General features: G+C 35.6%; 1 protein-coding gene across 1 annotated transcript; it reads right to left on the bottom strand.

The window, feature by feature from the left end:
- Positions 1 to 1,061: 1,061 nt before the first annotated feature.
- LOC143609294 (LOB domain-containing protein 41-like) lies at positions 1,062 to 2,098 on the bottom strand. The gene is made up of 2 exons (XM_077084087.1): positions 1,877 to 2,098; positions 1,062 to 1,748 (listed from the first exon to the last, which is right to left on the bottom strand). The coding sequence occupies exons 1-2, from the start codon at positions 2,064 to 2,066 to the stop codon at positions 1,108 to 1,110; spliced, it is 831 nt and encodes a 276-aa protein (XP_076940202.1). The 5' UTR covers positions 2,067 to 2,098; the 3' UTR covers positions 1,062 to 1,107.
- Between the last annotated feature and the right edge of the window lie 13,323 nt (positions 2,099 to 15,421).

The following is a 15,421-nucleotide window of genomic DNA, read 5'->3' as shown; positions in this document are numbered from 1 at the left end:
GGCGACGACGGAAATTAGGGATTTGATATATATATATATATACATACACGTATGTATGTTTGAGTTTATGGGTTTTGGTTCCTGATTGTAACGACGACAGGCGGGGGGAGGGGGAGTCGAGGTGGTTATGGTTGTTCGGTTCTTGATTGTAGATATAATAAAGAGAGAGAAGAAAGATGGTGATGATTTGCGAGAGAGAGCGAGAGGGGAATTTATTTTATGTATTTTTATATTATTTTTGGTTATTAAATAAACATGTAAAATTACAATACTACCCTCAAGTGTCTTGCACATATTTAGATTTAACGAGATAAATTAACTGGGTTATTGTCAAATGACGTAAGTTGAAAGAAATTTGATACATGAATTATGTATTCTGCAATTTGTTTCGATAAAAGACATCTAATGAAAATCAGGCCAAACATAAAGGACGTTTTTGGCTATTTTGTCCAAAAGAATAAATGAAATGTTGAAAGCTGATTAAATATGCTGATGTTTTATAAAATAGAAAGATCACTTGTAATAGGTTATGGTCATATCACAGGTGGTTGTATGTGAATGATGAGTGTTTCGGTTACTGGATAATGAGAATTGTAATGACATCTGAAATCTTATTGGTAAGATGTAACTAATTTTCTTTTGCATGTTACACAAACGAGGACGTGATCGTATACTAGTCGCATACAATCCGGGTCTTAAGTACAGATTTGGATCATCTCTCTTAAATAAAAGAAGAAAACATTTATACAACATACAATTTTAAAGTTGGCATATAACCAAAGTTTATTATAAAATATATCTGAAAAAGAATTCAAAATTTTCGAAAACGACCTTAGGTTAACGGATAATGTTGTTTGGTTTAAACTCATCTTAACCAATTCATACACTTCTACTTTCTAAATTAAAAAGATCATAATAAGTTCAATTTCTATCTTTTTGCAAATTTACAAAGATACCCCTCAAGATTGCTGCTTAACATCACATTCTTTACCCAAAAAAGTTATAAAAAAAAAATAAATAAGAAAACTTAAAACACAAAAAATCAAAAAAACATTTGATCTGAACTGTCAAAATTGATGCGGTACCAAGTCGCCACATCCAATCCAGTTACACATAATCTAGTCCCAGTTCCATCCGGTAATAATCTCCGTCACCGGAATTACCAAAACCTCCGGCCACTTTTCCGACCGGGCTCCGGCTCCTGGACCGATTCACCGGTTCAAACCCAAGCGTCAATTCCAGTCCAATCTCATCATCATCATCATTATTATTATCATCCACCGTCACGTGACTCTCACCTTCCACCAGATGAGCCGCCGCCGCCGCCGCCTCCGACTGGTGACTCAGCGTAGACTCATGACTCGGTGACATAATAATAATATTATTATCGTCATGACCTAAATCTTCATCGCATGATCCGACCACATCATGGTTTGAGTTTGAGTTTGTCTTAGTTTTCATGTTTCTTTTGGATCCGGATCGCTTGAACCGGCACCGGGTCCGGATCCGGTGGAGCTCCGCAGACCCACCGGAGTTCCCGTCTTTAGACACGTGGCGGATATCGTAAGCCTTCAACGGCGGCCCGTCCGCCGCATCGGAAGTTACTTGAACGATCGGAGACCCGTTTAACACCGCCTCCACCGCATTCTGACAAAGCTGCCACCGACACGACCATAACAACCCGACCGACCCGTATATCGGGTTCACTATCCGACCACACGCCTCGTACAAAAGCGACCTAAACAATGCTGTCATTTAAAAGACATATATTATATTAGTTGGCGTTGTTTTGTTTATATACAGTTTGATTAATAATACAAAATATATTAATTAAGATTTTATTTTTACTAGTATGTCATAATTATATTATACATACCAGGACGAAGGTGTTCGGGTCCGACGTTGATCAAGTTCATAAGTCCGGCACGGCCGTAGAATTTGGCTAGAAAGACGGTGGCGTTAGCTTGAGATTCGGGCGACTGGATCCACTGTAAGCAAGGTTTGATGGTGCAATCATCGCTGCATCCTTTGCGAAGGACTCGGCAGCCATTACAGCTCATTCTCATTGTAAAGTCTAGTTAATGAAGAAGAAGAAGAAGAAGATGTTGAATTGAATGATATGTGGAGTATGGCAATGGTGGTGGTTTGGCGGCTATATATAGATAATAGATATAGATGATGATATTTGTGAATATAATTAATATGTTTGATGGCCGCTGGATTTTTGGGGGGCCGTAGTTTTTCCAAAATTCTGGTATTTTATGCGTTGACAAAACCTGGTTTTCTACATTCATTAAACTTAAACATGTTGAATGATTCTTGTGTTTTTTTAAATACAAGTCTCTTTAGATATAAAATAAAATAATTATTATATTCAAAGAGCTGATTTGAGTAGGAAGTAGAAACCCGATTGTGTTAGGAAACAGACAAATACAGCCCATTTTCAATGACGGCGCGTGGTTATCACTCAACACGTAACTGGTTCACTTCCCAACGGACCTCTTACCACATCGAATAGTCGACTTTGTAATTTTCTAATACGAATATCCTAACTATTTTTTTAACAGCATAATATCATAACTCTTACCGTACCTCCGTCCCATTTTAAATGTCACTAGACCCAAAACACATAAATTAAAAAATAATTGATCATTTTATTTTATGAGATGTAAAATGACAATAATTTCCTTTAAGTTAATATGGCTTAAAACCATTTTTGTAAAATGAAACATATAGTATATGTAATAGTAAGGGCACAATTGGAAATTGAATTTATATGTATAGAAATGACATTTAAATTGGGACAATCAAAAATGAAAAAATGGATATTTAAAATGGGACGGAGAAAGTAATTTTTATTTGAAAATCAATAAAATAGTCAATATTATTTTAATTTTACCCTTTAAATTATTCGAGTAAAAGCGTATTTGTAACAATTAAACCATACCCGCATCGGATTATGCTTAAAAGAACTCCCACAACCCTTAAATTCTTACACACGCCACCAAATTTTTGGTGACATCTTAAGAAAATCTCATATTATTTTCTTTTGTACCGGTGATAGAAGAGATATTGTGTATGAGAAATGACCTCACATTAAAAATAAGAAAAATTCTCAAAAAGACCCAAATGAAGAGAGAGAAAATTTAAAAGATTCAAAAAGTCACAAGATTCTCAAAATAAACCAACGAACTTGTACTGAGCTGACGCATAGAAAATATAACCGACGGGATTCAAGCACCATTTATAATTTGACACGTGGTACGACTCTGACAAAACCGACCAGATTTTTGAAAATCTTGGGATTTTCGTCCAAATCTCGTATTTAAATCCTTTTGTAAAAAGCAAACTCTACAAACGGTTTTTTTATGTTTCTTATCTTGTCCGTTCAAATTATGATTTATCCTAACTTCTTCATCTACATCTTTTTCATCTTCATCTTCATCTTCTTAATCTTCATCTTCATCTTCATCTTCAAAATAATAAAGGAGAACTCATAAACCGGCATGTGTATCCAGCAGCAGCAACATGTATAGAACACATAAATGCATCAAGTTCATGCACAAGCAGCCATTGAAACCCTATCAAATGCTTCACCACTTCCACCTTATCTCTTTCACAAACAACACACTCTCACCGTTACAATTCACCTTTCCGATCACCCCTTCATCCGCCGCCATCAACACCTTCATAACCTCAACCTCACATTCTGTACACGCCTCATGCAATGCGGTCTCCATGTCCCCATTCTCCACCTCCACCATCTTCGACCACCTTTTTAGTATCTCAAACACTAATTCAACGTGACTTAACCTTGCCGCCAAGTGTAAGACAATGTTTGATGATTCAGACACCGTTTGTGTGATTAGTGTTTCGTTTTCTTGAATGAGTTTCAGGAAGGTGGTGGTGTCACCTTTTAAAACTGTCTCATAGAGGAGACGATTCATGATGGTTTAATTTGGAGTAAGAATACAAATTCATAATTTGATTAATTAATGTATATTGGAATTCGATATATGGCTATTTGAAGACATGATGGAATTAGATGTTTATTATTTTGAAGAAGAAGATGAAGATTAAGAAGATGAAGAACATGAAGATGAAGAAGTTAGGATAAATCATAAATTTGAACGGACCAGATTATAAACATAAAAAAAACCGTCTGTTGAAACTGCTTTTTTACAAAAGGATTTAAATACGAAATTTGGACGAAAACCACAAGATTTTCAAATATCAGGTCGGTTTGTCAGATTCATGCCACGTGTCAGATTTTAAATGGTATTTTAATCCCGTCAGTTATATTTCCTATGTGTCGGCTCAGTACAAGTTCGTTAGGTTATTGTGGGAATCTTGTGACTTTTTGGATCTTTTAAATTTTTTCTCTCTATTCATTTGGGTCTTTTTGGGAATTTTCCCTTAAAAATATCACAACATGTTTTGGGGCTATGGTTATAGATGAGTGAATAAATTCATAGTTAAGCGTGCTCGAATGTGAGTAATCTTTGGATGAAAAACATTTGTGAAGTTTATACTCTAAACTACATTCGTGCAACTCTAGTTGACAAAGCAGACAGATTTGATGGTACATATGAGGCCAAGTTTTACGAAGGGTATTAGACCATGAGTAGTCATAAAGCCCGTGATCAAGGCATTATGCGTCACGTGGCGCCCAGTCAGAGTTATGGCTTTATACAAAAGCAGGGTGTAGTCATAATACCTCACCCCAGGCATTATGTGCCACGTGGCGCCCAATCACTATTAATTTTTTTTTTGTATTTTTAAATAATAATTCATTTAAATAATTAAACATAAAATTAAAAAACAACATTAAAATTAGAAAAAATACATTAAACTCACAAATAAAAACTAAATTAAAATAAAAAATACATTAAATTCAAAAAATATACATAAATAATACTAATAACACTACATGTTGTATTTTTCAAAAATTTTCGCTTGCCGAACTGCTTTTAGAGATTGGACTCTCGGGTCGTCTTCGGTTAGCTCGCTTGATAAAATCTCGATATCTTTGTCCATTTCATTCCTTTTAAGTACTTCGAAGGCGTCCAAATTTACTTTAAGTCGTTGGGTTCCAAGTTCGTGTAAATCTTTGAGTCGAGTGTTCATTTCTTTAAATTGACTTTCCATTTCGGCATTTGAACCCGTTGCTGATGACGAAGCGACCCCTTTTCTCTTTCCCTTGCCCTTGCTTCTTCTACCCCCCGGCCGAAGCATCTCGGTAATATCCGCATAAGGATTCGCGGTTTCATTATCGCTTAGGTTGAAGTTTCGAGCGTCGGAACGGGGCGTGTCTGGATCAACCGAAGACGATGTTTTAGACTTTTTTTTACGCGGACCACCTTCGGCCTTGGCATCCAAAACCTGGCCCCATTTTGGGTGAAACCTCAAGTAATCTTTACAAATGCCAAAGTAATTGAAGGCCCTCGAGACCTTATGTTGATACTCTGTCAATGCGTTTTCCATGACTTCCGCGTCCGAGACACCGCTACTCCTCGTTCGATTCATCCGAGAGAAAACCGTATGGAAACCTATGCCTTTGGTGTTTATGTCTCCCCATTTCGACAGTAAGGAATCTTTTTCTCGACGCGAGTCCCCGCCAAGTGCGTGGAACAACTCTCTAATTTTGTGCCAAAATACCCCTGTTTTTTGATAGTTTGCTAAAAAGATAAAAACATTACAAGTTCAATGTTTGTTCTAAGAAATTTAAAAAAATATATATGTATTTTAAAAACCTACCGCACTTGGCATCTTCCGATACCGCTCACCAAGCACGAGCACATAGTACGCACTCGTCGATACTCCACGGTAACACCGTCTTTTTAGCCCAAGGTTCGCCGGATGGATTCTTTGCGTGTTTTCTCGGACGTCCGCGTTGGCTCGAACCGCCGACGGTCTCCGGGACGGGTTGTGTCTCCGGCACGAATTCGTCGTCGGGTTGGGAACCCGAACCGGCAAAAATGTTTGTGGTTGGGTTTTGGAAACCGGGCACCGTATTTGGTATAGGGGTTCCTAGAAATGCCATGTACGCGGCCATTTGCGCTTCGAACAGATAAGGGGATTGAGGGACGGGGACGGTTGGCATCGGAGCAGTAGATGGGTTCGGTTGTGGATTTTGGTTGCTTGCGTTGCCTTGACGGGAAAATTGACCGAAACCGAGAACATTTTGGTTGTTATTCGGAAACATTTTGGTAGTATTGTAGTAGAAATAATTGTGTTATATTTGGTAGAGAAGTGAAAGAGTAGTGTTAAAAAATGAGGTTTAGGTTGGTTTTTATAGTGTAGATTTTAGTTAAAAAGTTTTTTTTTAATCCCAACGGTAATAAGCTTCCAACGGTCAAATTTTTCGATTTGTGAGCCAAAATCAAGCGTTATATATAAAACGTTGAAAAAAAATCACAAAACGCCGTGGGGGGACGGTGTACCCCCAGCGTTATACCCTAAAACGCCGTGTTTTTTCGTGGACTACAGATAGTCTTTAGATTCACGCATGTTCAATTTTTGTTTATAATAGGGGATAAACCTCATCGGGCCGATGAACCCAAAGTGGTGTTTGCTATGCCTTAGTCAATACACATCCTTTTGTTTTATTATACCCACTTGAGAAAACTATTTACAATAAGGTATGTAATTTCAAATATCATAACACGTTTGGCGTAATGACTATTAACGAGAAGAGAACTTTATAGTTATGCACACATGAATGATATTAAGGTTGGGTGATCTATTGGGAATTACTTTCTATTCCTACAACCAAAAAGAAATTTGTTAGGTTCTAGAGGGCATATTGAACAATATTGATGGCACAAGATGTTGAGTGTTATAAATGATTTTAAAGGTACTCGCGTTTTTAACCTATTTATGATGTTGAGAAAAACCTCATAAGTGATGCTGAGTACCAATAGGTGTTTATGATACTTTAGGCAAATCTAAAATCTTTCAGTTTTGTTATCCACAAGAGAGATATTAGTTCATAATGAACGGCAGTGTGCCCAAAACCGAAAAGATCGAACCGAAACTGAAAAAACCAATAAATCAAATTGAATTAGAAACCAGTGGTTCGCATTTGAACTTTAGAAAAAACTGAAAATTGGTTTTGGTTCGGTTTTGTATGTTGTAAAGAACCAAACCGAAATTTCAAAAATCGAAGTAACTATTATATCTTAACAGTAACCATTAAAACAAAATCTATCAATAACTATTTGTTCATGTAGCGTTTGGTATACATAAATTAGAGACGGAATGAAATGAACTATTATGATGGAATGAAAAAAAATGTGTTTGGTTGGTCAATGGAATGGAATCACGCATTACATGTCCATTTCATTCCCTCTAAGACACCATAAATTCATTAGATCCACCCCCTTGTTTTTTTTTCATTCCATCTCTTTTTCACACTGTATCACCTTCACCTCCAACCACCACTACTACCCAATTCCCTATCACCACCACCTCTGCCTCCGCCGCCGGCCATCACCACCACCCACTTCCACCGCCCGCCGCCACCTCCACCCACCTTAGTTGTCACCACCCACCACCACCACTCATCGCTCTCGGCCATCACCACCACCGCCCGCCACCCGCCGCATACCACCGCCACCACCACCATCTACCACCACCAACAATCGCTTATGCACATCGCCACCGCCACCCACCACCACCACCATTACTGCACGCCACCTACCACCGCCACTAGCAACCATCGCTCCTGGCCATTACCACCACCGCCCACCACCCGCCACTTACCACCTCCACCGCCACCGCCAACACCACCAAATATCCCCACCACATGCCACCACCAACAATCGCTCCCGGCTATCGCATCGCTGCCCACCACCGCCACCACCATTACTGCTCGCCGCCCACTGTCCACCACCACCATTCTGCCGCCACTCACTACCATTCTTATTTTATTCCAGCTTTTTCTTGCTTACCAAAAAATAAAAACTAATAATTCATGTCATTTCCACATGGTAACCAAACATATCAATGGAATATTAATGAGTCATTCCATTACCTTGTCCATTCCATTCCATTCCATTCCCTCACTCATTCCATTCCACTGCCCATTCCATTTCCCCATGCCAAACATACCCTTAATTTAACATATGGTTAATAACAAATATATTTAGTTTATGCATATGATTAATAACTAATACTTTGGTACTTTTAGTTTTGATTTCGTATTTTGATTTTAAATGTATCTTTTAATATTTAAGGTCTAAATATTCAATATTCTATTAATTATTAGTGTCAAGAAAAAAATGTCATACCCAATTTCAATATCTTGGGTCAAGTTTCATTTTGGCCCAAAAAGTTTTGGTTTGATTAGCAAAACTGAAAAAACCACATCCAAAACAGAACCGAACCCAAAATCCAAAAACCGAAACTGAACGTTTTCAAAAAATCATAAAACCGAAAATTTGGTTTCGATTCGGTTTTAGTTAAAACCCGCACCACGCACATACCTACCCAAAACTAACTAGGCCTGACAATTTAAACACGAATACACGACACGAATCTACATAACAGGTATCGGGTATGACCTTAACATGTTTTGTGTACTAAACATGTAGTCATGAATTGACCCGTTAATTTTCGTGTCTGAACTGGTGAAATACCTGTTTACATGTTAGGTATCCGTTAGTACTTGATTAGATTTTTTATAAATAAAAATAATAATAATATAATATGTTATATACCCTAAATTTTTATACCAAACAATTAAACACGACGCACATCATTACAATCCAACATCAAGCAGACGGCGCACAAAACCTTCTCCGATTCTCCATCTCCGGATCTCTGGTAGTCTGGTGCTTTCCCTCCACAAATCTCTAGTAGTCGCAGTCCTTTGATTCTCCGGTCTACCTCTCCACATCTCTGATTCTCAGGCAGTACGACCTCCTCACGTTTGCAGCAACACGTCCGGTATTAACAGGTTTGTGTCTTATCGTTTATACATGGTATTAACATGTTTCTGTTTTATCGTGTATACCTAGTATTAACGGGTTCATTTTCGGGTTTGGGATACATGTACACGATAAGTTTTCGTGTCGTGTACATGTATACATGTTTCGTGTTCGTGTCTTATCTTGTATGGGTATACATGATATGCCAGCCATACCTAAAATGTCTTCACATTTTGGCGCAATGGTTGTTAATGATATAAAAACTTCATAATTAAGCATTTTTAAGTAGGAGAAATCCTAAAATATGTGCCCTCCTGAAAAGTTCTCGATCAGTAACCAAAAAGAATATGTTAGCAACAAAAGTGAAAGGTACATCATTGGTTTCGATCTAGATTATGCATTTTAGACATTTACATCATCCAAGTGAAGGAGAGTCTTCTAACATACTCCACCATTTGCATATTGAAAAATGTTTTATAGTTTCATTTTAAAAAGTATTATTACCTTAGTCATTTTAAAGCTGTCTGATGTGGTGTGTACGGTGTGATAAAATATAAAAGTGAGAGATTTAGCTTTCGCACATGATTGTGTTTTATATTTATAAAAGTGATTTCTACTAAGACTAAACACACACAAAATAGGCAAGTGTACCTATCGTATATTTAGAATACTATTAGTAAGAACCAAGTATCGATCCGTGGACACAAATGTTTCAACTAATGAATCTTCGTTTTAGTTCAATCGGAGAGTTTTAATCATTTTTTGGGTTGATTTTTAAACTTTAATAAAAATACTTTATATATAATATATAGGTGACAAAAAGAGAAATTATAAATGAGTAAATCAATTATATGAAGGTTACCATCTAAGATCATGAATCCACTCCATTCTTTCTTGATGATTATTAAATAAACATGTGATAAACTTGCCCTAATAATATATGATAGAATAGTCCCTCATCACTGACATATTCTATGACATAAAAGAAATTAGCATGCGTATTTTCAAGTCCATCCTTGCTTAATCTCATGCTACCACGAGAATGTCAATTTAAGTAGGCAAGTAGTTTAGTAAAGTATAAAAATTAAGATTGACTTCGACTTCTCAAATACCAATGCTAACAACTTCAGGTAATTGTAGTTAACTCACATAACCTCCCATTGGTTGATTTAATTAGGTTATAGTTACACATTGCATTAACATATGATTTCTTTAACTAGCATGATAACCTAAGCAATCGTGTTAACGATGTTATTTTAGAATTATCAAAACTAGAGAAATAGATCATAACTTATATCTCATCATTTCTAAGTACGATATAAGGATCCATGTTTTATCTTCAATAAGTTATAAATGTATTCTTTTTACCATTTCTAGTCCCCAAGAACATGAGTGAATTATGAATGATTATTAATCATCAACCTTAATGTATTGAGTTAAGGTGATAAAACATTTCTTCATTAGAGGATAATTGCAAAATAACCATGTACTTTACCAAACTAAATCACATGTTCAACATAATCATCAAGTAAAACAAAGCTTCTTCATAGAAATTAGATGGTAAATGGAGTTTAGCTCATAATGAGAATGGTTATGAACATTAAAAGAGATGAAGATAACAAACACATGATCAAACTAGAACAATCTAACCAAATATGGATGAATCTCCCTTCTTCAATGGTGATGGATGATGATGATGATGATTATGATGATGATGATGATCTCAAAGCCTTTAAACTCTCCACAATATCTTCAATAGGAGTGCAATGTGGGTGTTTTTATAAGCGAAACTCGTATAGAATGTTTTCTTCAAGCACACCAAATGAATGCAACATGCTCCTCTATTTATAGGAAGTCTGGAGGACTAGGCACGGCCCCATGTAGGAGGAGGCACACCCCCGTGTATAGATGTCCAATCACATTTAATTTTTGGTAAAATCGTACATGATGACTCACCACGGGGGCTTGCTTCATGGGGCACGGCCACGTGTTTCTGGTGATCTGTTATATTTTTTTTGTCTTTTCTAAAAGGTGACCACGACCCCGTTCTTGCTGGGACACAGCCCTGTGTCCATATGTAACATCCCGGAATTTTCAAGAATAATACTTAATATATTATTTATTTATAATGGAAAAGTTTTCTTGAATTAGTAGAAAAATAATAAAATAATAAGGATATGTTAAGTAGGCTAATTAGATGGAATTAAATATGGACCAAAAAAGGAAAGATGAGCCTAAGGTCCATGGGCTTAAGGGATTATAAATACCTCTTAAAACCTAATCCTTTCCATTTCCATCCGTCTATACAACATAGCCTCCATACACATAAAAACACACACAAACACATTTCCTTCATCTCGGACCAAGATTCGATGGAAAAGACCCAATTTATTGGTGTTCGAGCATCATGACAAGCAAGACATACATCAAGACTAGATCGTGTGCGTGAAAATGATTCGTTAAAGGTATGTTTTATAATGAAAACTTGGTCGTTTATGCTCAGCTCACTTAGTATTCCTAGATCTGTATATATATGGTAAAAACGAATCAAAGGAAACGATTCACATTGAAATTCGTTAACGTTTGATGCTATAATTGATAACATAAAGAACCGGTTTCACATATTGGTCAAACGCACCAATAAAACGTGATGTTTGGATGATTAGGGTTAGTAGGGGCTGTAAATCCGAGTCAAATGATACCAAATTTGTGTTGGTTCATCGTGATTTGAAGGTTAATCATAGATCTGGTACCTGTTGACCATCGTTGTTCTTGACGAATTTGACTTTGACATATGAGTCAAAGATTGGTTAAGTCTAATGCTCATTCGCTATGTCAAACGAATGCCTGATCATTCGTTAAGTAGTCTTAGAAAATAAGATATATTCGTGTATTTTTATAACGAATAAACCTGTCATTCATCTTATAGAATTAACGAATAGCATTCGTCATTTGTTATCAATTCATTCACCATGAGGAGACATCGAATGGAACCATTCGTTATAGATACATCCGTATGTTCCTATAATGAATGAGCCTTTCATTCATCTCAAAGAAATCACGAATGGCCTGATTCATTCGTTACCCATTCATTCGTCTCTGATCAAACCATTCGTTATAACGAATAGAACCATTCGTCATAACGAATGGGATAGAGAATTGTAACACCCCAGCTAAAGCGAAAACGCCTGAGTGTGACGTACAGATTGCCCAAAACACATGTGACACTATTAAGTGACAATATTATCATTAATGGTTTTAAACATCAAGTACACAAGCTTGTAACAACAAATACATGGAAAATTACAAGAACAATTTCACAATTTTTTCATTTATTGATATACCCTAAGTTCAAATGTCTTCTTCATGTGTCAACTTCGAATAGATGTACCTGTAGCATATATATAAAATAATGTCAACTATATGAATAGTTGGTGAGTTCACACAAGTTTTGATATAAGTACATAAAAATCTACAATTCCATGAACAAGTGTAAATGAGCAAGTAAGATCCTTTCCGGTTGGGATTGTGCACCAACGTACTCAGATAAGCGCAAGTAAGGTACTTTCCAGTTGGGATTGTGCACCAACGTACTCGGATAATGAGACCCTTTTCCACTCATAACAACAAATGTATTGAGCGCAAAGGGGGGCGTATGATCATACTATCTTGAAGTAATCAATGAGCAAGTAATTTGTAGCAAGTAACAAGTAAACACACAAGTCCATGTAGCGAATTGTAGTTTGTAAATAATGAATAAACGAAAATGAATTGTTGATAGGATATATATGCTACCCCCAAAGTAGTTAAAAAAAGGTAAAAAGGGGGTGTGAGAAACTCACCTTGAAGTTGAAGACAAACTTGAAATAAAACGAAGTGCGTAAATGAAACCGAAGCAATTGAACGTCACGAACTAGAATTAAAATTACAAAATCAAATATTAACTAACAACTAGTAAAAGTAAATAAATCAATTTGTCGGGGATTAGAAGTGTTTAAATGTATATTTTATCATTTTATGGCGTTTTGATAATTTAATATTATTGTTAAATCTTAAAGAATTTTAACGAATTGTTAATAAATTATGTATTTAATATAGTTTAGATTATGAGATTGATATCAAGTTTGAATATTATAAGGGTTATGTAAATATTGGTGTTACTATTTTATTTTGAAAACAAAGGTGTTAACGGATTATAAAGTTTAACGGACAAAGCAATATATATATTTTAAACGTGTTTAAACGAGTTTGAAAGATTGGTTGTTAGGTGTCAAAATGATAAATATAATTTAATACTTAATATAATTTTTATAAATTTTATTTGGTTTATTATATAATAGAAAAATGTTTAAAAAGAAAATAAAAGACAAAAACGGCCTGACCCGGATTCGAACCCGGGTCCTTGTGGCCAACAAAGATGTCTCAACCAGTAGACCATCTTTTCTTTTGTTAAAACTAGCAGAAAAATAATTTAAATAAAACACTTCATGTTCTTCATCTTCCTTAGAAACCCTAGGTTTCAGTTACGATAAACGGCTCCATGATTGTTAGCTTGATGTTAGGGGTTTTGTTAATTAGCTAGAAACGAATCAATATCATATAATATTTACCTGTAACAACTTTAGAATGAGGGTGAATGGCGAGGTGACCGGAAACGGTTTTCGAAGAACAATTTATAAGGTTTAAAGTGTATATTTGATGGAGATGAATATGTGAGCGAGTTTAAATGAACGAGTAGGTTCTATTTATAGTGTCAATTGGAACATTCGGTGTTTAAATTCGAGTTATTATTATTTTAAGTATAATCCGGTGGATGTCGATTTAATACGAGTTAATTACGAGTTAAATGGCGAAATAAATTGTATATTATTGTTCGTCGTTTGAGGAGAAGTCATTTAGAATATTTTACCGGATCAAACGGAGTGGGGCGTTTGGTTTACTCCGGCGCCGATTCAGGCTGCCGGAAGTCTCGTCGGAAAACCGAAGAAGGAGACGGGATGGGCTGCTGCTTACATATTTATTATTATTATTATTATTATTATTATTATTATTATTATTATTATTATTATTATTATATATTTTGATTTATTTACACAATCAACCCCTTTACTTTCATTCTCTATTAAAACATAATAAAACTTAAATTACCATTTGAACCTTATACTTTTAAATGTTATATAAATGAATTAAAGGTTAAGGATTTGGAAATATGTTCGTATTATACTCGGATAGTTCGGGACTCGATTAAATAACATGTTAAAACTTTAAACTTTGTTAATGAATTACACGAAATAGAACGTAAATGAATAATGATGATAAAACGTCATAATTATAATTAAATTATCGAAAATGTTGTATAGATATTAAAAAACAAAAAAAAAACTACGAACACACCGAGACATCAAAATGTCTCAGTTGGCGAACATAATAGGAATACATAGAACGGAACTTGAAATATATATATATATATATATATATATATTTAAATGAAACCGAAAATTTAAAACGGGTCGGATTTTCGGGTTTGAAAAGTAACGAATGTTACACGAATGATGCTTAATCTGAGCCCATTCGTCATAACAAATGAGTTACAAGTAAAATTATAATTTAAGAATGCTAATGAAATTTTAGTAAAGGACTGTTGTTAGACCCTGCCAGGGGCTGCTGCCCCTATACCCCGCTGCCAAGGGTGCTGCTCCCGAACCCCATTCATTGAGCGGTATATTAAACTAGAAATATGATATGTATAGTAATAGTAAATTGATAAGTGTAATTGTTATACAGTTAGCCGTGCCCAATTAAAGAAAGGAGTTATCATTAACTCTGAGAGGAACCGAGTTCAAGTGAGTTTCTAGCATCATTTCCTTGTTTTATTTTCGAGGATGTGTGCATACACAATGTGATTAGTTAATACACTTACCTTAAGTGGTAATTATATGCCATATATGATTTATGTGAAAGTTATTGAAGAGATAAATGAATGCTTGTCAGTACGTGAACGATCTTCGGATATTGCACGTATTGTCAGGGAAGTTGATCGTTAGAAGATTAATGTGAAGGATGACCAGTGCGTCTGTATGTTATGATGTGGTATGATTGTTTACATGGGGTACAAGCTACGTCTGACATAGTGAGTTAGGATGGAAAATTCCTCTAACTTCCTTTGGACATAGACGTGGAATGTAACAGCGTAGATAAGAGCTGTGGACCCCATTAGTGTTTCTAAGATGGATATTATATGATTAAGTGAATGTTTCTTTTATGGATAATAAACGTTGTTCCTTCTATGGATAGTACACGTTGTTCCTTCTATGGATAATATCTAGTGTTCCTTCTAAGGATAATACAAGTTGTTCCTTCTATGGATAATATATAGTGTTCCTTTTATGGACTTTAGTAGATATTCCTGTAATGAATGTTGTGTAATGTTCCTCTTATGGATATTTAAGGACAAGGTATTATTATGTATCTTCGGATACGTATATATGTAT

The sequence above is a fragment of the Bidens hawaiensis genome, unplaced genomic scaffold (assembly GCF_021521415.1).
Source record: "Bidens hawaiensis isolate Kalapana, Puna unplaced genomic scaffold, B.hawaiensis_p1.1 tig00419530_1, whole genome shotgun sequence".
Lineage (NCBI taxonomy): Eukaryota > Viridiplantae > Streptophyta > Magnoliopsida > Asterales > Asteraceae > Bidens > Bidens hawaiensis.
The sequence above is the reverse complement of the archived record's forward strand: the minus strand, read 5'-3'. Positions and strand labels throughout refer to the sequence as shown.